The 16,041-nt window shown below is 38.4% G+C and overlaps 1 protein-coding gene and 1 pseudogene across 1 annotated transcript in view; one reads left to right on the plus strand and one right to left on the minus strand.

Annotated features, from left to right (window-relative positions):
• Positions 1-4,474, plus strand: part of LOC129463015 (vigilin-like) — an 8,035-nt pseudogene extending 3,561 nt beyond the window's left edge.
• The window catches only part of LOC129463016 (coiled-coil domain-containing protein 144A-like), a gene marked incomplete at its 5' end in the record, with an annotated part of 95,968 nt that overhangs the window by 27,593 nt on the left and 52,334 nt on the right, over positions 1-16,041 (minus strand). The window contains 3 exon segments of the mRNA XM_063617056.1: positions 3,007-3,459; positions 6,202-9,689; positions 11,045-11,184. Coding sequence (XP_063473126.1) covers positions 9,567-9,689; positions 11,045-11,184 — 263 coding nt within the window.

Below are 16,041 nucleotides of genomic sequence, written 5' to 3' on the forward strand. Positions count from 1 at the left end.
TTGCTCTTGCTTCTCTAGTTCTTTTAATTGTGATGTTAGACTGTGGATTTTAGATCTTTCCTGCTTTCTCTTGTGGGCATTTAGTGCTATAAATTTCCCTCTACACCCTGCTTTATTTAAATGCATCCCAGAGATTCTGGTACATTGTGTCTTTGCTCCCATTCATTTCAAAGAACATCTTTATTTCTGCTTTCATTTTGTTATTTACCCAGTAGTTACTCGGGAGCAGGTTTTTCAGTTTCCATGTAGTTATGTGGTCTTGAGTGAGTTTCTTAATCCTGAGTTCTAATTTGATTGCACTTTGGTCACAGAGACTGTTTGTTGTGATTTCTGTTCTTTTACATTTGCTGAGGAGTGCTTTACTTCCAATTATGTGGTCAATTTTAGAATAAGTGTGATGTGGTCCTGAGAAGAATGTATATTCTGTAGATTTGGGGTGGAGAGTTCGGTAGATGTGTATTAGGTCTGCTTGGTGCAGAGCTGAGTTCAGGTCCTGGATATCCTTGTTAACCTTCTGTCTCGTTGATCTGTCTAATATTGACAGTCGGGTGTTAAAGTCTCCCATTATTACTGTGTGGGAATCTAAGTCTTTTTGTAGGTCTCTAAGGACTTGCTTTATGAATCTGGATGCTCCTGTATTCAGTGCATATATATTTATGATAGTTAGCTCTTCTTGTTGAATTGATCCCTTCAGCATTATGTAATGGCCTTCTTTGTCTCTTTTGATCTTTGTTGGTTTAAAGGCTGTTTTATCAGAGACTAGGATTGCAAACCCTTTTTTTTTTTTCGCTTTCCATTTGCTTGGTAGATCTTCCTCCATCCCTTCGTGTATGTGCATTTTTGCACCTGAGATGGGTCTCCCGAATACAGCACACTGATGGGTCTTGACTCTTTATGCAATTTACCGGTCTGTGTCTTTTAATTGGGGCATTTAGCCCATTTACACTTAAGGTTAATATTGTTATGTGTGAATTTGATCCTGTCATTATGATATTTACTGGTTATTTTGCCCATTAATTGATGGAGTTTCTTCCTAGCATCGATGGGTCTTTACAATTTGGCATTTTTTTTTAGTGGCTGGTACTGGTTGTTTCTTTCCATGTTTAGTGCTTCCTTCAGGAGCTCTTGTAAGGCAGGCCTGGTGGTGACAAAATCTCTCAGCATTTGCTTGTCTGTAAAGGATTTTATTTCTCCTTCACTTATGAAGCTTAGTTTGGCTGGATATGGAATTCTGGGTTGAAAAATCTTTTCTTTAAGAATGTTGAATATTGGCCCCCACTCTCTTCTGGCTTGTAGAGTTTCTGCCGAGAGATCCGCTGTTAGTCTGATGGGCTTCCCTTTGTGGGTAATCCAACCTTTCTCTCTGGCTGTCCTTAACACTTTTTCCTTCATTTCAACCTTGGTGAATCTGACAATTATGTCTCAGGGTTGCTCTTCTTGAAGAGTATCTTTGTGGTGTTCCCTGTGTTTCCTGAATTTGAATGTTGGCCTGCCTTGGTAGGTGGGGGAAGTTCTCCTGGATAATATCCTGAAGAGTGTTTTCCAACTTGGTTCCATTCTCCCCATCACTTTCAGGTACACCAATCTAATGCAGATTTGGTCTTTTCACATAGTCCTATATTTCTTGGAGGCTTTGTTCGTTTCTTGTTACTCTTTTGTCTCTAACCTTGTTTTCTTGCCTTATTTCATTAATTTGATCTTCAATCACTGACACCCCTTCTTCCACTTGATCGAATCAGCTATTGAAGCTTGTGCATGCGTTGCAAAGTTCTCGTTACATGGTTTTCAGCTCTATTAGGTCATTTAAGGTCTTCTTTACATTGTTTATTCTAGTTAGCCATTCATCTAATCTTTTTTCAAGGTTTTTAGCTTCCTTGAGATGGGTTCGAACATCCTCCTTTAGCTTGAAGAAATTTGTTATTACCGACCTTCTGAAGCCTACTTCTGTCAACTCGAAAAAGTCATTCTCCATCCAGCTTTGTTCCATTGCTGGTGAGGAGCTGCAATCCTTTGGAGAAGAGGCGCTCTGACTTTTAGAATTTTTAGCTTTTCTGCTCTGGTTTCTCCCTATCTTTGTAGTTTTATCTACCTTCAGTCCGTGATGTTGGTGACCTACAGATGGGGTTTTGGTGTAGATGACCTTTTTGTTGATGTTGATGCTATTCCTTTCTGTTTGTTAGTTTTCCTTCTGTCAGATCCCTCAGCTGTAAGTCTGCTGGAGTTTGCTGGAGTTCCACTCCAGACCCTGCTTGCCTGGGTATCACCAGTAGAGGCTGCAGAACAGCAAATATTGCAGAAGAGCAAATAGTGTTGCCTGATCCTTCCTCTGGAAGCTTCGTCCCAGAGGGGCAGCTGCCTATATGAGGTTTCTGTCAGTCCCTACTGGGAGGTGTCTCCCAGTTAGGCTACACAGGGGTCAGAGATCCAGTTGAGGAGGCAGTCTGTCTGTTCTCAGAGCTCCAACGGCGTGCTGGGAGAACCACTGCTCTCTTCAGGGCTGTCAGCCAGGGACATTTATGTCTGCAGAAGTTGTCTGATGCCTTTTGTTCAGCTATGCCCTGCCCCCAGAGGTGGAGTCTAGAGGCAGTAGGCCTTGTTGAGCTGCAGTGGGCTCCGCCCAGTTTGACCTTCCCAGCCGCTTTGTTTACCTACTCAAGCCTCAGCAATAGCGGATGCCCCTCCCCTAGCCAGGCTACCGCCTGGCAGATCAATCTCAGACTGCTGCGCTAGCAGTGATCACGGCTCTGTGGAAGTGGGACTCGCAGAGCCAGGCATGGGAGAGAATCATCTTGTCTGCTGGTTGCTAAGACCTTGGGAAAAGCCCAGTATTTGGGTTAGAGTGACCCATTTTTACAGGTAGTCTGTCACAGCTTCCCTTGGGAAGGGAAAGGGAAATCCCCCAACCCCTTGGGCTTCCTGGGTGAGGTGACACCCCGCCCTGCTTCAGCTCACCCTCCATGGACTGCACCCACTGTCCAACCAGTCCCAATGAGATGCACCAGGTACCTCAGTTGGAAATGCAGAAATCACCCATCTTCTGCGTCGATCACGCTGGGAGCTGCAGACTGGAGCTGTTCCTATTTGGCCATCTTTTGGGAAGTTTAAGAGAAGTTTGGCTGCATCTTGTGTATAATCTTGTACCTCTCTTTTCACACCAACTTAGCATGCTGCATGCATTTTTTAAACAATGTTTTAGGTGGACTGTGGCCATTTCTCCCCTCTCTCAAGTCTTATTTGATTGTTCTTCCAGAAACAATTTTAAAATTTGCAGAGTTACATCTGGAACAAGGAGTTTGGTTGGAGGAATTTAAACCTGTAGATCATGAAAGGGATTATTCTGAATTGTCACAGCTGACATTGAGTCTGTGCCTAATGATCTAAGTGACATGGATATTGTAATGTCTTTGAAGTTTTTATTCACAAATTGGCTAAGGAAGTGATATACTCATTGGTTGATATCTGAAAAGAAGAATGAATAAAAACCATGTAAAAATCTTACAGAAAATTAAATTCATCTTGGAATTCTTTGTGGAAATAAATTCAATGAGGTAGAACTTGGGGAAAGTTTTCCTGTAATTTATTGAAATCAAATTTGACTATAGCTTGTTGAGAATTATTGAGAATTAAGCATGTTTCAAGACTCACAGATTTGGGGGTATTTGAAGAGTAAATACTCCTCTTGTGGCTAAAATATTTTGAAGATGGTCTTTGTTCAGCAGTAACCAAAGATTCAAGGCTCCCCAGTTAACTGATGATCCAGTAAGATCACAGTTCCTGTGATAGTGGCAGAAGGTGTCCAGCAAGGAGTTAGCAGCAGCTTGGTTGGCTTGTGTTATACTCCCAATGAAGGCAGAAACCAATCACTAGCACATAAAATAATTAATTCCTGCCCTCTTGTCACAAAGTAAAATTTTATTTCACCAACTACTTTGGGGCTTAACAATTTCTCCAACCAAGAGCTATTGAGAGCTTAACAGGGCCCATCGAGCTAGAGTATGGCATTAAGAATTTAACTGATTTTACTCTTTGAAAAGGTATTTCCTGTTCAAAGTAATGTCTTTTCCACCTCAGAATGATAAATATTACATTGTATCCTGATAATTCAGCATTCTCCATTCTGATTTTTTCAGCAACTGCATTTCTTTCAGTTGCTCATTTCTTTCAGTTGCATTTCTTTCCTTCAACTGCCCAGAAGGTGGATTTCTCAGTGAAATAATCACAACAAAACCATCTCCTTACTATACAATAAATGTCACCATTTAAAATCCAAGGCCAGAGAGCCTCCTGATGCAGCATACATTGTTTTTGCCTTGAAGGGTTTCCTCTTTGCTCTACACATAGGTATTTGTGGAAGCGGACTTTCTGGAACATCGACTTTGAACACAGCAATAGGGATGGCCACACATATGAAATATCACAACAGAACAGGGTTCACCAGTACATTCTTTTGAAAAAGAGAGCAAATTATTTTTGAAACTCATTGATTTTAGCTGTTGACAAATCTACAGAACACAATCAGGCAGAATTTCTGTAAACCCTGGCTGAGATTTAGAATGTGGACGTGAATGTGACTGTGAGAATTATGCAATAATTACTGTAAAAATTCAGGTTGGGGTTGGCCACATATGATGACAACATCTCAGAGACAAAGAGGGTCAAAGAGTGTTTCTTTGATGAGTTTCTCTAAAGGTGGCAGTAAAACGAATGCCTGGCAGTGTTCTACTTTTGTCATATTCCCAGGGAGGGTGAGAGAATCATGGCACACCCAGACCACTTCCTTAGTAGGCAAGGTTAGCACTTCACCTAGAATGAATCCTCCTTGCTGGGGGGAAAAATATAGCAGGCAAGGAGAGATGTTTGTCATTTGGTGATACCTGTGAGAATGTCTCAAGCTCTTTGAAGTAGGATGCACAAGGTCCATTTCTAAATACTAGAAACATCTTGCTGTGAAAGCACATGATGTCAGGAGTTAAGAACTCTGATGATGCCACACAGGAAATCATGTGGCAATGTGATCACCGATCTTCTTAAATGACCTTGCAGATAGCTATTACTGTACTGCTGAAGTCCAGTGCCAGTGATTTATGTTTCCCCATTGCGTTATCATTCCAGTACAAAGTATTGCCACACTTACAGCTAAGGGAAAATTATCTTCTGGGTGGATGCATATTTTTTCAGTCTCAACTTCCAAACATTGGTCATCAAGCAGTGTGAGTTTCTGTCTTTCTATCTCAGCTTTCACCTCTACTTCATTGTAGAGATCTGAGGTGTATAGAGTGAATACCTCAGAGTTCTGGTTGCCCTTGTGAAGTTCACTATCATAAACCATTTCAATAAGAAAGTATGCCTAATTTTAGAAATCAATATTGTCCCCTGATCTATATAGAGTTCTGGGTAATTCTTGCCTTTACATTTAATAAATAATAGCTTCTGATAAGCTTGCAATGCCCTGTGGGCTTCTGTCACTACTATGTGTCATCTGAAATGTGACACATGGCCCTCCCATCAAAGAGGTTCTTGTCATGCCTGAGAGAACAAGTCCTGGATCAACATAATTCAAATTTCTTATTGTTCTGTAAGTCAACACTGTCATAGAATAATTGGCAATTTTGGACTTTAAGGCCAAAATAAGTTGAGGAAATGCCTCGCACCACTTTGTTAGGTATTAAAGAAGTGTTCTTGGGATCTCTTCACTTAGTTTTTTAATTCCTCACATGAATAAAACATGATGGAAGTCCTTGGTTTCAGTTTTCATCATAACACCTACTGTCATCTCAGAATCTTGACTTCTTGTTTCTGATTCCTGAAACCCAATATACTTGGAGTCATAAGGGAAATATTTATTAAGCTGTTTGGCTAGTTCAAATGCGTCAGCAAGAACTAGTAATAAAGGCACTTCACCAGGGTTCTCAAGGACTTGAATCATATTTGCTTCCACATGTTTTCTAGAAGCAAGTTATCATTAGATTGTGTTTACTATAGGTGAACACAATCTCTTCTAGTCTTCATTAAGTGGTACCATATTGTAAAGAACCCACATGTGTCAAAGTAGTTTTCTGTAGATTTTGTGACTTTCATGTATATATGCATTTACCTTGAATAACCTGTTGCGAACTGTTTTCAAACCTTCATAAAAGCATGGCCAGTTAAGATTGTGACCAAATTCTAGTAGGGAGTTTGCCAAATCAAAAAGTCTCATACCTTTTATTTGGTTGTAAAGAGGAGGACATTAGACTTCTTCACCTATAATTTCCCTGATGTTTCTTTGGAGGGCTCTCTTAGGGGTTATTTCAACAAACAAAGTGTTTTTTCTTTCACTGGTTGCAGTTGTGATAGAACAGATTAAAGCAACTGGCTCTCAAATGTTCCTGGACCAATATTTTCCAGTAGTATAACGTTCTTCGGAAGCAGTTTTTCCTGTCACTGTTGAAATCAGTTGCATTTCGGGCTCCCTCCTCACCAGATTCCCAATGCTCTCTTCAATGTCTTTGAACATTGGATCCATCACATAGCTCATACAGCTGTGATAAGCAGCTGGAGCTGATGAGATGTACAGAAATTTGTTTTGTTTTCTCAAACTCCTGAGCCAGCTCTTCATGACACTTGGCTATAGCTTCTTCCTCTCCTGATGAAGTACAGAACAAAGACTGTTAAAAGCTGCACTGCACACCTTTTCAAAGGAGCCTACATCCCTCAGGATTTCTGTTCTGGAAATCTCGAAATGCTCTAAAGAATAAAGTCTATTTTGTAAAAATTTAAATAATTCCCTCCAGTAAACTGCCTTTTACAGTAAAAAGTAGTCTTGTGGTTCTCACATATTTTTCACTGTTTAGCACAATATCATAAACCTTAAATAACACCATGGAAATGAGTGATACTGAAGGGCTCCCAAGAAGTAAAGTTATGACATTACAAAGAAAAGTCGAATTGCTTGCTATGCACCACAGACTGAGGTCTACAGCTGTAGGTGCCCACCATTTCAGACAGATGATTCTTCATCTCAGAAACAGATGATATAAACTTATGATATCAATAAGTATAGCATGGAACTATAAATATATGTCCTCTTCCTTATGATTTTCTTAAATGTTTATTTTATCTAGGTTACTTTTTGTTAACTTTTATTTTAGGTTCAGGAGTACATGTGCAGGTTTGCTATATAGGTAAATTGTGTGTCATGGGAGTTTGGGGTACAAATTACTTTCTGTCACCCAGGTAATAAGCATAGTACCCAATAGGTAGTTTTTCAATCCTCACCCTCCTCCTACCCTCCACCTCAAGTAGACCATGGTGTTTGCTGTTCCCTTCTTTGTGTCCATATATAAGCAATGTTTACCTCCCACTTATAAGTGAGAACATGTAGTATTTGATTTTCTGTTCTTGCGCTAGTTTGCTTAGGATAATGGCCTCCAGCTGCATCCATGTTGATGCAAAGGACACGATCTCAATCTTTTTAATGTCTTTGTAGTATTCCGTGGTGTATATATACCACATTTTCCTTATCCAGCCTACCAACCATGGGCATTTAGGTTGATCTAATGTCTTTGCCATTGTGAATAGTGCTGTGTGAACATATGCATGCATGTCTCTTTATGGTAGAATGATTAATATTCCTTTGGGTATGTATATGCCCAATAATGGGACTGTTGGGTCAAATGGCAATTCTAAGTTCTTTGAGTAATCGCCAAACTGCTTTCCACAATAACTGAACAAGTTTAAATTCCCACAGAAGTGCATAAGCATCCCCTTTTCTCCACAACCTTGCCAGCATCTGCTATTTTTTGACCTTTTAATAATAATCATTCTGACCGTTGTGAGATGGTGTCTGACTGTGGTTTTGATTTGCATTTCTCTAATGATTGGTGAGTTTGAGCATTTTTTTTTCATAGCCTTGTTGGCCACATGTTATGTCTTTTGAAAAGTATCTGTTCATGTCCTTTGCCCACTTTTTAATGGGGATGTTTGTTTTTTTTTCTTCTAAATTTGTTTAAGTTCCTTGCAGATGTTGGATATTAGACCTTTGTCAGATGGGTAGATTGCAAATATTTTCTCCCTTTCTGTGAGCTGTTTACTCTGTTGATAGTTTCTTTTGCTGTAAAGAAGCTCTGTAATTAAGTCCCATTTGCCAATTTTTGTTTTTCTTGCAATTACTTTTGGCATCTTTGTCATGAAGATCATTTCCAGGTCCTATGTCCACAATGGTATTTCCTAGGTTATCTTCCACGGTTTTAATAGGTTTTCATTTTAGATTTAAGTTTTTAATCCATCTTGAGTTAGTTTTTGTATCTGGTGTAAGGAAGGGGTCCAGTTTCAATCTGCATATGACTAGCCAGTTATCCCAGCACCACTTATTGAATAGAAAGTCCTTTCCCCATTGCTTTTTTAAAATGGAGTTTGTTGAAGATTGGATGGTTGTGGGTGTGCTGCATTATTTCTGAGCTCTCTATTCTGTTGCATTGGTTTATGTGTCTGCTGTTGTACCAGTACCATGCTATTTCTGTTACTGCAGGTTTGTAGTATAGTTTGAAGTCAGCTAGCAAACTACCTATGACATTCTTCACAGAATTAGGATGAACTATTTTAAAATTTATATTGAACCTAAAAAGAGCTGGAATAGCTAAGGCAATTCTAGCTCACTTTTATAAGAATATACTATATTATACATAGAATATACAGCATATGTATTAATCAACTTTGTTATGGGTAAGGTTTCTGGCCAACAGTAGGTTGTTAAGTCAGTCAGCAGTTACATTTTGGGGAAGTCAAAATTTAGGCAAATTTTCAGCTGTGTGGGGTTCAGCCCCTCTAACTTCCACATTGTTCAAGGGTCAAGAGTACTGAAAGAGGAAAAAAAACTAAAATGAGCCATGTGTGATTCAACTGGAATTAGAATCACCAGGAAAAACTCATGGTTTTCAGTATATTCTAATATAGAAATATGGATGAATGTAAGCATGTATGTTTGTATATTTATTCACCCAGCTGTATTTTTTTGCTCTGTTCACTGAGGAAGCCTATGAGCAATGACAACTCCAATAGCCATACATATCTGCCACAATTAGTGCCCAGATCTTGGTTCTAATTACTGTCCCCTAAAGAAAGTCAGGCCTTCTGGAAAAAAATGAAAATGACTGATCCAAGGGCAATGGCAGGGAAAATAAAAGATAAGGTTGAAAGAGCTTATGCCAGAAAGTAAGCAAGTGTTCGAAGAACAATAGACAGGTCAAAAAGACATGAACTCAGCTTGAAATGGCTACCACTGGTCAAAGCTGAGGGAACCTGAACAATAAAACAATAAATTTTCCTTTCTCCCCTATTTGTTGGTTGGTTTTGTTTTGTTTTACTTATCCATGTAGAAGGAATGAAAGACTAAGACAATCATGATTTGGCAACCACCATAATAATAATTGACCCAACCAAGAATCATCCATGAAATGCTAAATCTAGTGGGTGAGATGTTAAGGAGTAACCAGATACTTACAGACCCTCAAACTATGTCCACATAAGACACTGGTGAAATACAAAGGGTAGATAGTCACTTTACCATGGACATACCTGGCAGATTCTCAACCAAAGTCAACACTGGCCAGTAATGGAGCCAAGTAACAGCATATGCCTCCAGATATGCTGCGCTGGGAAGGACTCAGCCTCACTTGTGTGACCTTCCTGCCTGAATGGCATAACCTGAACTGAATCATGAAGAAACATCCTATGAAACCAAACTGAGAGAAAATCTACAAAAAACTGACCCATACTCTTCAAACATATAAATGTCATGAAAATCAAGGAAAGACTCAGGAATCATCCCAGACTAAAAGAGACTAAAAAGACAGGACAACTTGACACAGATCAATCCCCTCCAGAGGTCAGCAACCTCAAAGATCGAAGGTAGACAGGTCCACAGAGATGAGAAAGAATCAACATAAAAACACTGAAAACTCTCAACATCATGAATTACAAAACTCAACATCATGGATTATAAAATCCTCCATCTTAAATTATTTGGCTATAAAGAATACTACTGAGACAACTGGAAAAAGTAAAATAAGGTTTATAGATGAGATATTAATGGTAAACCATTTTTAATATCCTGATTTTGATAGCTATACTATAATTATGTAAGATAATACCTTATTTTTAGGAGATACACACAAAATTATTTAGAAATAAAGAGGCATCATTCTGGCAACTTATAAACCATTCAGAAAAAGTCTATATTATGCATCTACATTTATATTTATCTAGAAAGAGAAGAGGAGGGAGAAAGGATAAAACAAAGTAAAATGTTCACATTTGGGAATAGTATCCAAGAAGTTTTGTAATTTTCTTACTATTTCTCTATAGAAGAGGGAGAAAGCATAAAGCAAATACAGTAAAATGTTCACATTTAGGGAACAGTATCCAAGAAAGTTTTGTAGTTTTCTTACTATTTTTCTATAAGTCTAAAATTGTCAAAATAAAACAATTCTAAAAGGACAAAAATTGTAAAAAATATTGACAAATTATAACCTATTAAATGAAATAAATTGCAAGTTTATATTGAATCAAGTATACGAATAAATTGAGTTTGATGAAGAACAGAGATATTTACATAGTCTCAGATTATCTCCCCACAAAATATTAATACTAATTAATTACAAGGTGAAAAAGTAACATTACAGAGGAGAAAGCTAGCAGACACCACTGTTAGTGATCAATGCCAACATCACCAGCAAGAAGGCAAATCAAAATTGTAGGTCACTCATGTCCTATGGGGCTAACAGAGCTCTAATTTCTCCCTGGGACTGAGTGCCTGAGGGGTGGGGCAGGCTGCCACCTACACCTTTCAGGCTTCTCAGTCAGTTCAGCCTGTGGGCCTTTGGTAGCCGAAACTGAACAGGAGCTGAAGGGATCCCCAACACAGCACGGCTGGTCTACCAAAAAGCAGCCAGAATCATTCTTTAAGCAGGTCCCTTATCCCATTCCTCTTGACTGGGTGAGACCTCCCAACAGGGGTCTCCAGCCACCTCCTACAGGCATGTTTGAGCCAGCAATAGGTCAGTACCCCACTGGGCTGGAGCTTCCAGAGGAAGTGGCAGGCAGTCATCTTTGCTGTTTCACAGACTTCACTGATGATACTTCCAGCTATGGGAAAAACCGAGGCAACCAGGGTATAGAGCGAACCCCCAGCAAACTGCAGCAGCCCTGCAGAAGAGTGGCCAGACTGTTAAAGGAAAAACAAACAGGAAACAACAACAATAACAATTTAAAAAGCCACAAAAACCCCATCTTCAAGGTCAAAGGTTAAGATAGACCCACCGAGACGAGAAATAACCCCAAAACCCTGAAGACTCAAAAAGCCAGAGTGCCCCTGCAACAGCTCAGAACTGGGTTGAGACTGAGATGGCTGAAATGGCAGAAGAAGACTTCAGAATGTGAATAACAATGGACTTCAATGACCTAAAGGAGCATCTTGTAACCCAATGCAAAGAAGCTAAGAATCATGATAATACAGGAGTGGACAGCCAAAATAGCCAGTCTAGAGAAAAACATAACTTACCTGTTAGAGTGAAAAACACACTACAAGAACTTCACAGTGAAATCACAATTATTAACGGCAGAATAGGCCAAGCAAAGAAAAGAATCTCAGAGCTTGAAGATGATCTTTCTGAAATAAGACAGGCAGACAAGAATAGAGATAAAAGAATGAAAAGGAATGAAACCATAAAAAAATATGGGATTACATAAAGAGACCAAATCTATGATGGATTGGGGTACCTGAAAGAGACAGGGAGAATGGAACCAAATTGGAAAACATACTTCAGCATATCATCCAAGAGAACTAACTTCCCCAACCTAGCAAGATAGGCCAACATTTAAATTCAAGAAATCCAGAGAACCCCAGTAAGATACTCCACAAGGAGATCATCTCCAAGACACATAATCATCAGATTCTCCAAAGTCTAAATGAAAGAAAAAATGTTAAGGGCAGTCAGACAGAAAGGCCAGGTCACCTACAAAGGGAACCCCATCAGATGAATAGCAGACCTCTCAGTAGACACCCTGCAAGTCAGAAGATACTGGGAACCAATATTCAACATTCTTAAAGAATTTCCAACCCAGAATTTCACATCTGGCCAAACTAAGCTTCATAAGCAAAGGATAAAAAAGATCCTTTTCAGACAAGCAAATGCTGAGGGAATTCATTACTACCAGACCTGTCTTGCAAGAACTCCTGCAGGAAGCAGTAAATATGAAAAGGAAAAACCATTACCAGGCACCAGAAAAACACACTAAAGAACAAAGAACAGTGACACTATGAAGCAACCACATAAACAATTCTTCAAAATAACCAGTTAACATCATGATGACAAGATCAAATCCACATATAATACTACTAACCTTAAATGTAAATGGGTTAAAGGCTCCAATGGAAAGAAACAGAATGGCAAACTAGATAAAGAACCAAGACCCATCAGTATGCTGTATTCAAGAGACCCATCTTAAACACAAAGAAACACATGGGCTAAAAATAAAGGGATGGAGGAAAATTTACCAAGCAAACAGAAAGCAGAAAAAAAACAGAGCTTGCAATCCTAGTTTCTAACAAAACAGACTTTAAGCTAACAAAGATCAAAAAAGACAAAGAAGAACATGACCTATTGGTAAACGGTTTGATTCAAACAGAAGAGCTAAGTATCCTAAATACATATGCACCCAATACAAGAGCACCCAGGTTCATAAAAGCAAGTTATTGGAGACCTTCAAAGAGACTTAGACTCCCACACAATAATAGTGGGAAACTTTAACACCACAATGAAAATATTATACACATCATGGAGACAGAAAATTAACAAAGATATTCAGGACCTGAACTTGACTGTGGATCAAGTGGACATGATAGATATCTACAGAACTCTCCAACAAAAAAACAAGAGAATATACATTCTTTTCATAACCACATGACACTCTAATCATAAATTCAGAAGAAAAACACTCATCAGCAAATGGAAAATAACTGAAATCATAACAAAGAGTCTCTCAGACAACAGGGCAATCAGAACTCAATATTAAGAAATTCACTCAAAACCACACAACTATATGGAAACTGAACAACCTGCTCCTGAATGACTTTGGGGTAAATAATAAAATTATGGCAGAAATCAAGAAGTGCTTTAAAACTAATTAGAACAAAGAGACAACATACCAGAATCTCTAGGACTCAGTTAAAACAGTGTTAAGTGGAAAATCTAAAGCACCAAATGCCCACACCAAAAAGATAGATCTCAAGTTAACAACATAATATCACAACTAAAAGGACTAGAGAACCAAGAGCAAACAAACTTCCAAGCTAGCAGAAGATAACACAACCAAGATCACAGCTGAACTGAAACAGAGACACAAAAAAACCTTAAAAAAAAATCAATGAATCCAGGAGGTGTTTTTTTAAATTTACTTTTTATTTCAATAGGTTTTTAAGTAACAGGTGGTATTTGGTTCCATAAATAAGTTCTTTAGTGGTGATTTTTGAGATTTTGGTGCACCCATCACCCAAGCAGTGTACACTGTACCCAATGCATAGTCTTTTATTTCTCATCCCCTTCCCACGCTTTCCCCCAAGTCCCCAAAGTCCACTGTATCATACTTATGCCTTTACATTCTCATAGCTTAGTTCTCACGTGTAAGAGAGAACACACAATGTTTGGTTTTCCATTCCTGAGTTACTTCACTTAGAAGAATGGTCTCCAATTCCATCCACATTGCTGCAATTAGAAGAATGGTCTCCAATTCCATCCATGTTACTGCGATTAGAAGAATGGTCTCCAATTCCATCCAGGTTGCTGCAATTAGAAGAATGGTCTCCAATTCCATCCAGGTTGCTCCTTTTTATGGCTGAGTAGTATTCCATGGGGTGTGTGTGTATACATATGACATTTTCTTTATCCACTCATTGACTGATGGGCATTTGGGCTGGTTCCATATTTTCACAATTATGAATTTTGCTGCTATAAACACGCATGTGCAAGTATCTTTTTTGTATAATGACTTCTTTTCCTCTGGGTAGATACTGAGGAATGGGGTTGCTGGATCAAATGGTAGATCTTTTAGTTCTTTAAGCAATCTCCACACTGTTTTCCATACTGGTTGTATTAGTTTACATTAGCATCAACACTATGAAAGTGTTTCCTTTTCACCACAACCATGACAACATCTATTATGTTGTTTTTTTTTTTTAATATGGCCATTCTTACAGGAATAAGGTGGTATCGCATTGTGGTTTTGATTTTCATTTCCCTGATCATTAGTGATGTTGAGCATTTTTCCATATACTTGTTCGCTATTTGTATATTTTCTTTTGAGAATTGTCTATTCGTGTCCTTAGCCCACTTTTTTATGGGATTTTTTTTTTCTTACTGATTTGAGTTCTTTGTAGATTCTGAATATTAGTCCTTTGTTGGATGTGTAGGTTGTGAAGATTTTCTCCCACTCTGTGGGTTGTCTGTTAACTCTGCTAATTATTATTATTATTATTTTTTTGCTGTGCAAAAGCTTTTTAGTTAAGTCCCATCTATTTATCTTTTGTTTTTGTTGCATTTGCTTTGAGGTTCTTGGTCATGAAGTCTTTGCCTAAGTCAATGTCTACAAGGGTTTTTCCAACGTTGTGTTCTAGAATTTTTAAAGCTTCAGGTCTTAGATTTAAGTCCTTGATCTATCTTGAGTTATTTTTGTATAAGGTGAGAGGTGAGGATCCAGTTTCATTCTCCTAAATGTGGCTAGCCAATTATCCCAGCACCATTTGTTGAACAGGGTGTCCTTTCCTCACTTCATGTTCTTGTTTGCTTTGTTGAAGATCAGTTGGTTTTAAGTATTTGGCTTTATTTCTGTTCCATTGGTCTATTCTGTTCCACTGGTCTATGTGCCTATTTTTATACCAGTTTCATGCTGTTTTAGTGACTATAACCTTACAGAATAGTTTGAAGTTAGGTAATGTGATGCTGCCAGATTTATTCTTTTTGCTTAGTCTTCCTTTGGCTATGTGGGTTCTTTTTTGGTTCCATATGAATTTTGGGATTGTTTTTCATAGTTTTGTAAAGAATCGATGCTGGTATTTTGATAGGAATTAGATTAAATTTGTAGATTGCTTTTGGCCGTATGGTCATTTTCACAATATTGATTCTACCCATCCATGAGCATGGGATGTGCTGCCATTTGTTTGTGTCATCTGTGATTTCTTTCAGTAGTGTTTTGTAGTTTTCTATGCAGAGATCTTTCACCTCCTTGGTTAGGAATATTCCTAAGTATTTTATTATTATTATTATTATTATTTGTAGCTATTGTAAAAAGGGTTGAGTTCTTGATTTGATTCTTAGCTTGTTTGCTGAAGGTGTATAGCACAGCTACTGATTTGTGTACACTTGTGTAGATTTGTGTGTAACTTTGTATCCTGAAACTTTGCTGAATTCATTTACCAGTTCTAGAAGCCTTTTGGATGAGTCTTTAGGGTTTTCTAGGTATACAATCATATCATTAGGAAACAAAAATAGGCAGACTTCTTCTTTACCACTTTGGATGCCCCTGATTTCTTTCTCCTGTCTGATTGCTCTGGCTAGAACTTCCAGTACTATGTTGAATAGAAGTGGAGAAAATGCGCCTTCTTGTCTTCTTCCAGTTTTCAGGAGGAATGCTTTCAACTTTTTCCTGTTGAGTATAATGTTAGCTGTGGGTTTGTCACAGATGGCTTTTATTACCTTAATGTATGTCCCTTCTATGCTGATTTTGCTGAGGGTCTTAATCAAATAGGGATGCTGGATTTTCTAAAGTGCTTTTTCTGCATCTATTGAGATGATCATCTGACTTTTGATTTTAATTCTGTTTATGTAGTGTATCGCATTTATTGACTTGTAGATGTTAAACCATTCCTGCATCCCTGGTATGAAACCCACTTGATCATGGTGGATTATCTTTTTGATATGTTGTTGGATTCAGCTAGCTGGTATTTTTTTGATGATTACTGCATCTCTGTTCATCAGGGATATTGGTCTGTAGCTTTCTTTTCTCATT

The sequence above is a fragment of the Symphalangus syndactylus genome, chromosome 14 (genome assembly GCF_028878055.3).
Source record: "Symphalangus syndactylus isolate Jambi chromosome 14, NHGRI_mSymSyn1-v2.1_pri, whole genome shotgun sequence".
NCBI lineage: Eukaryota > Metazoa > Chordata > Mammalia > Primates > Hylobatidae > Symphalangus > Symphalangus syndactylus.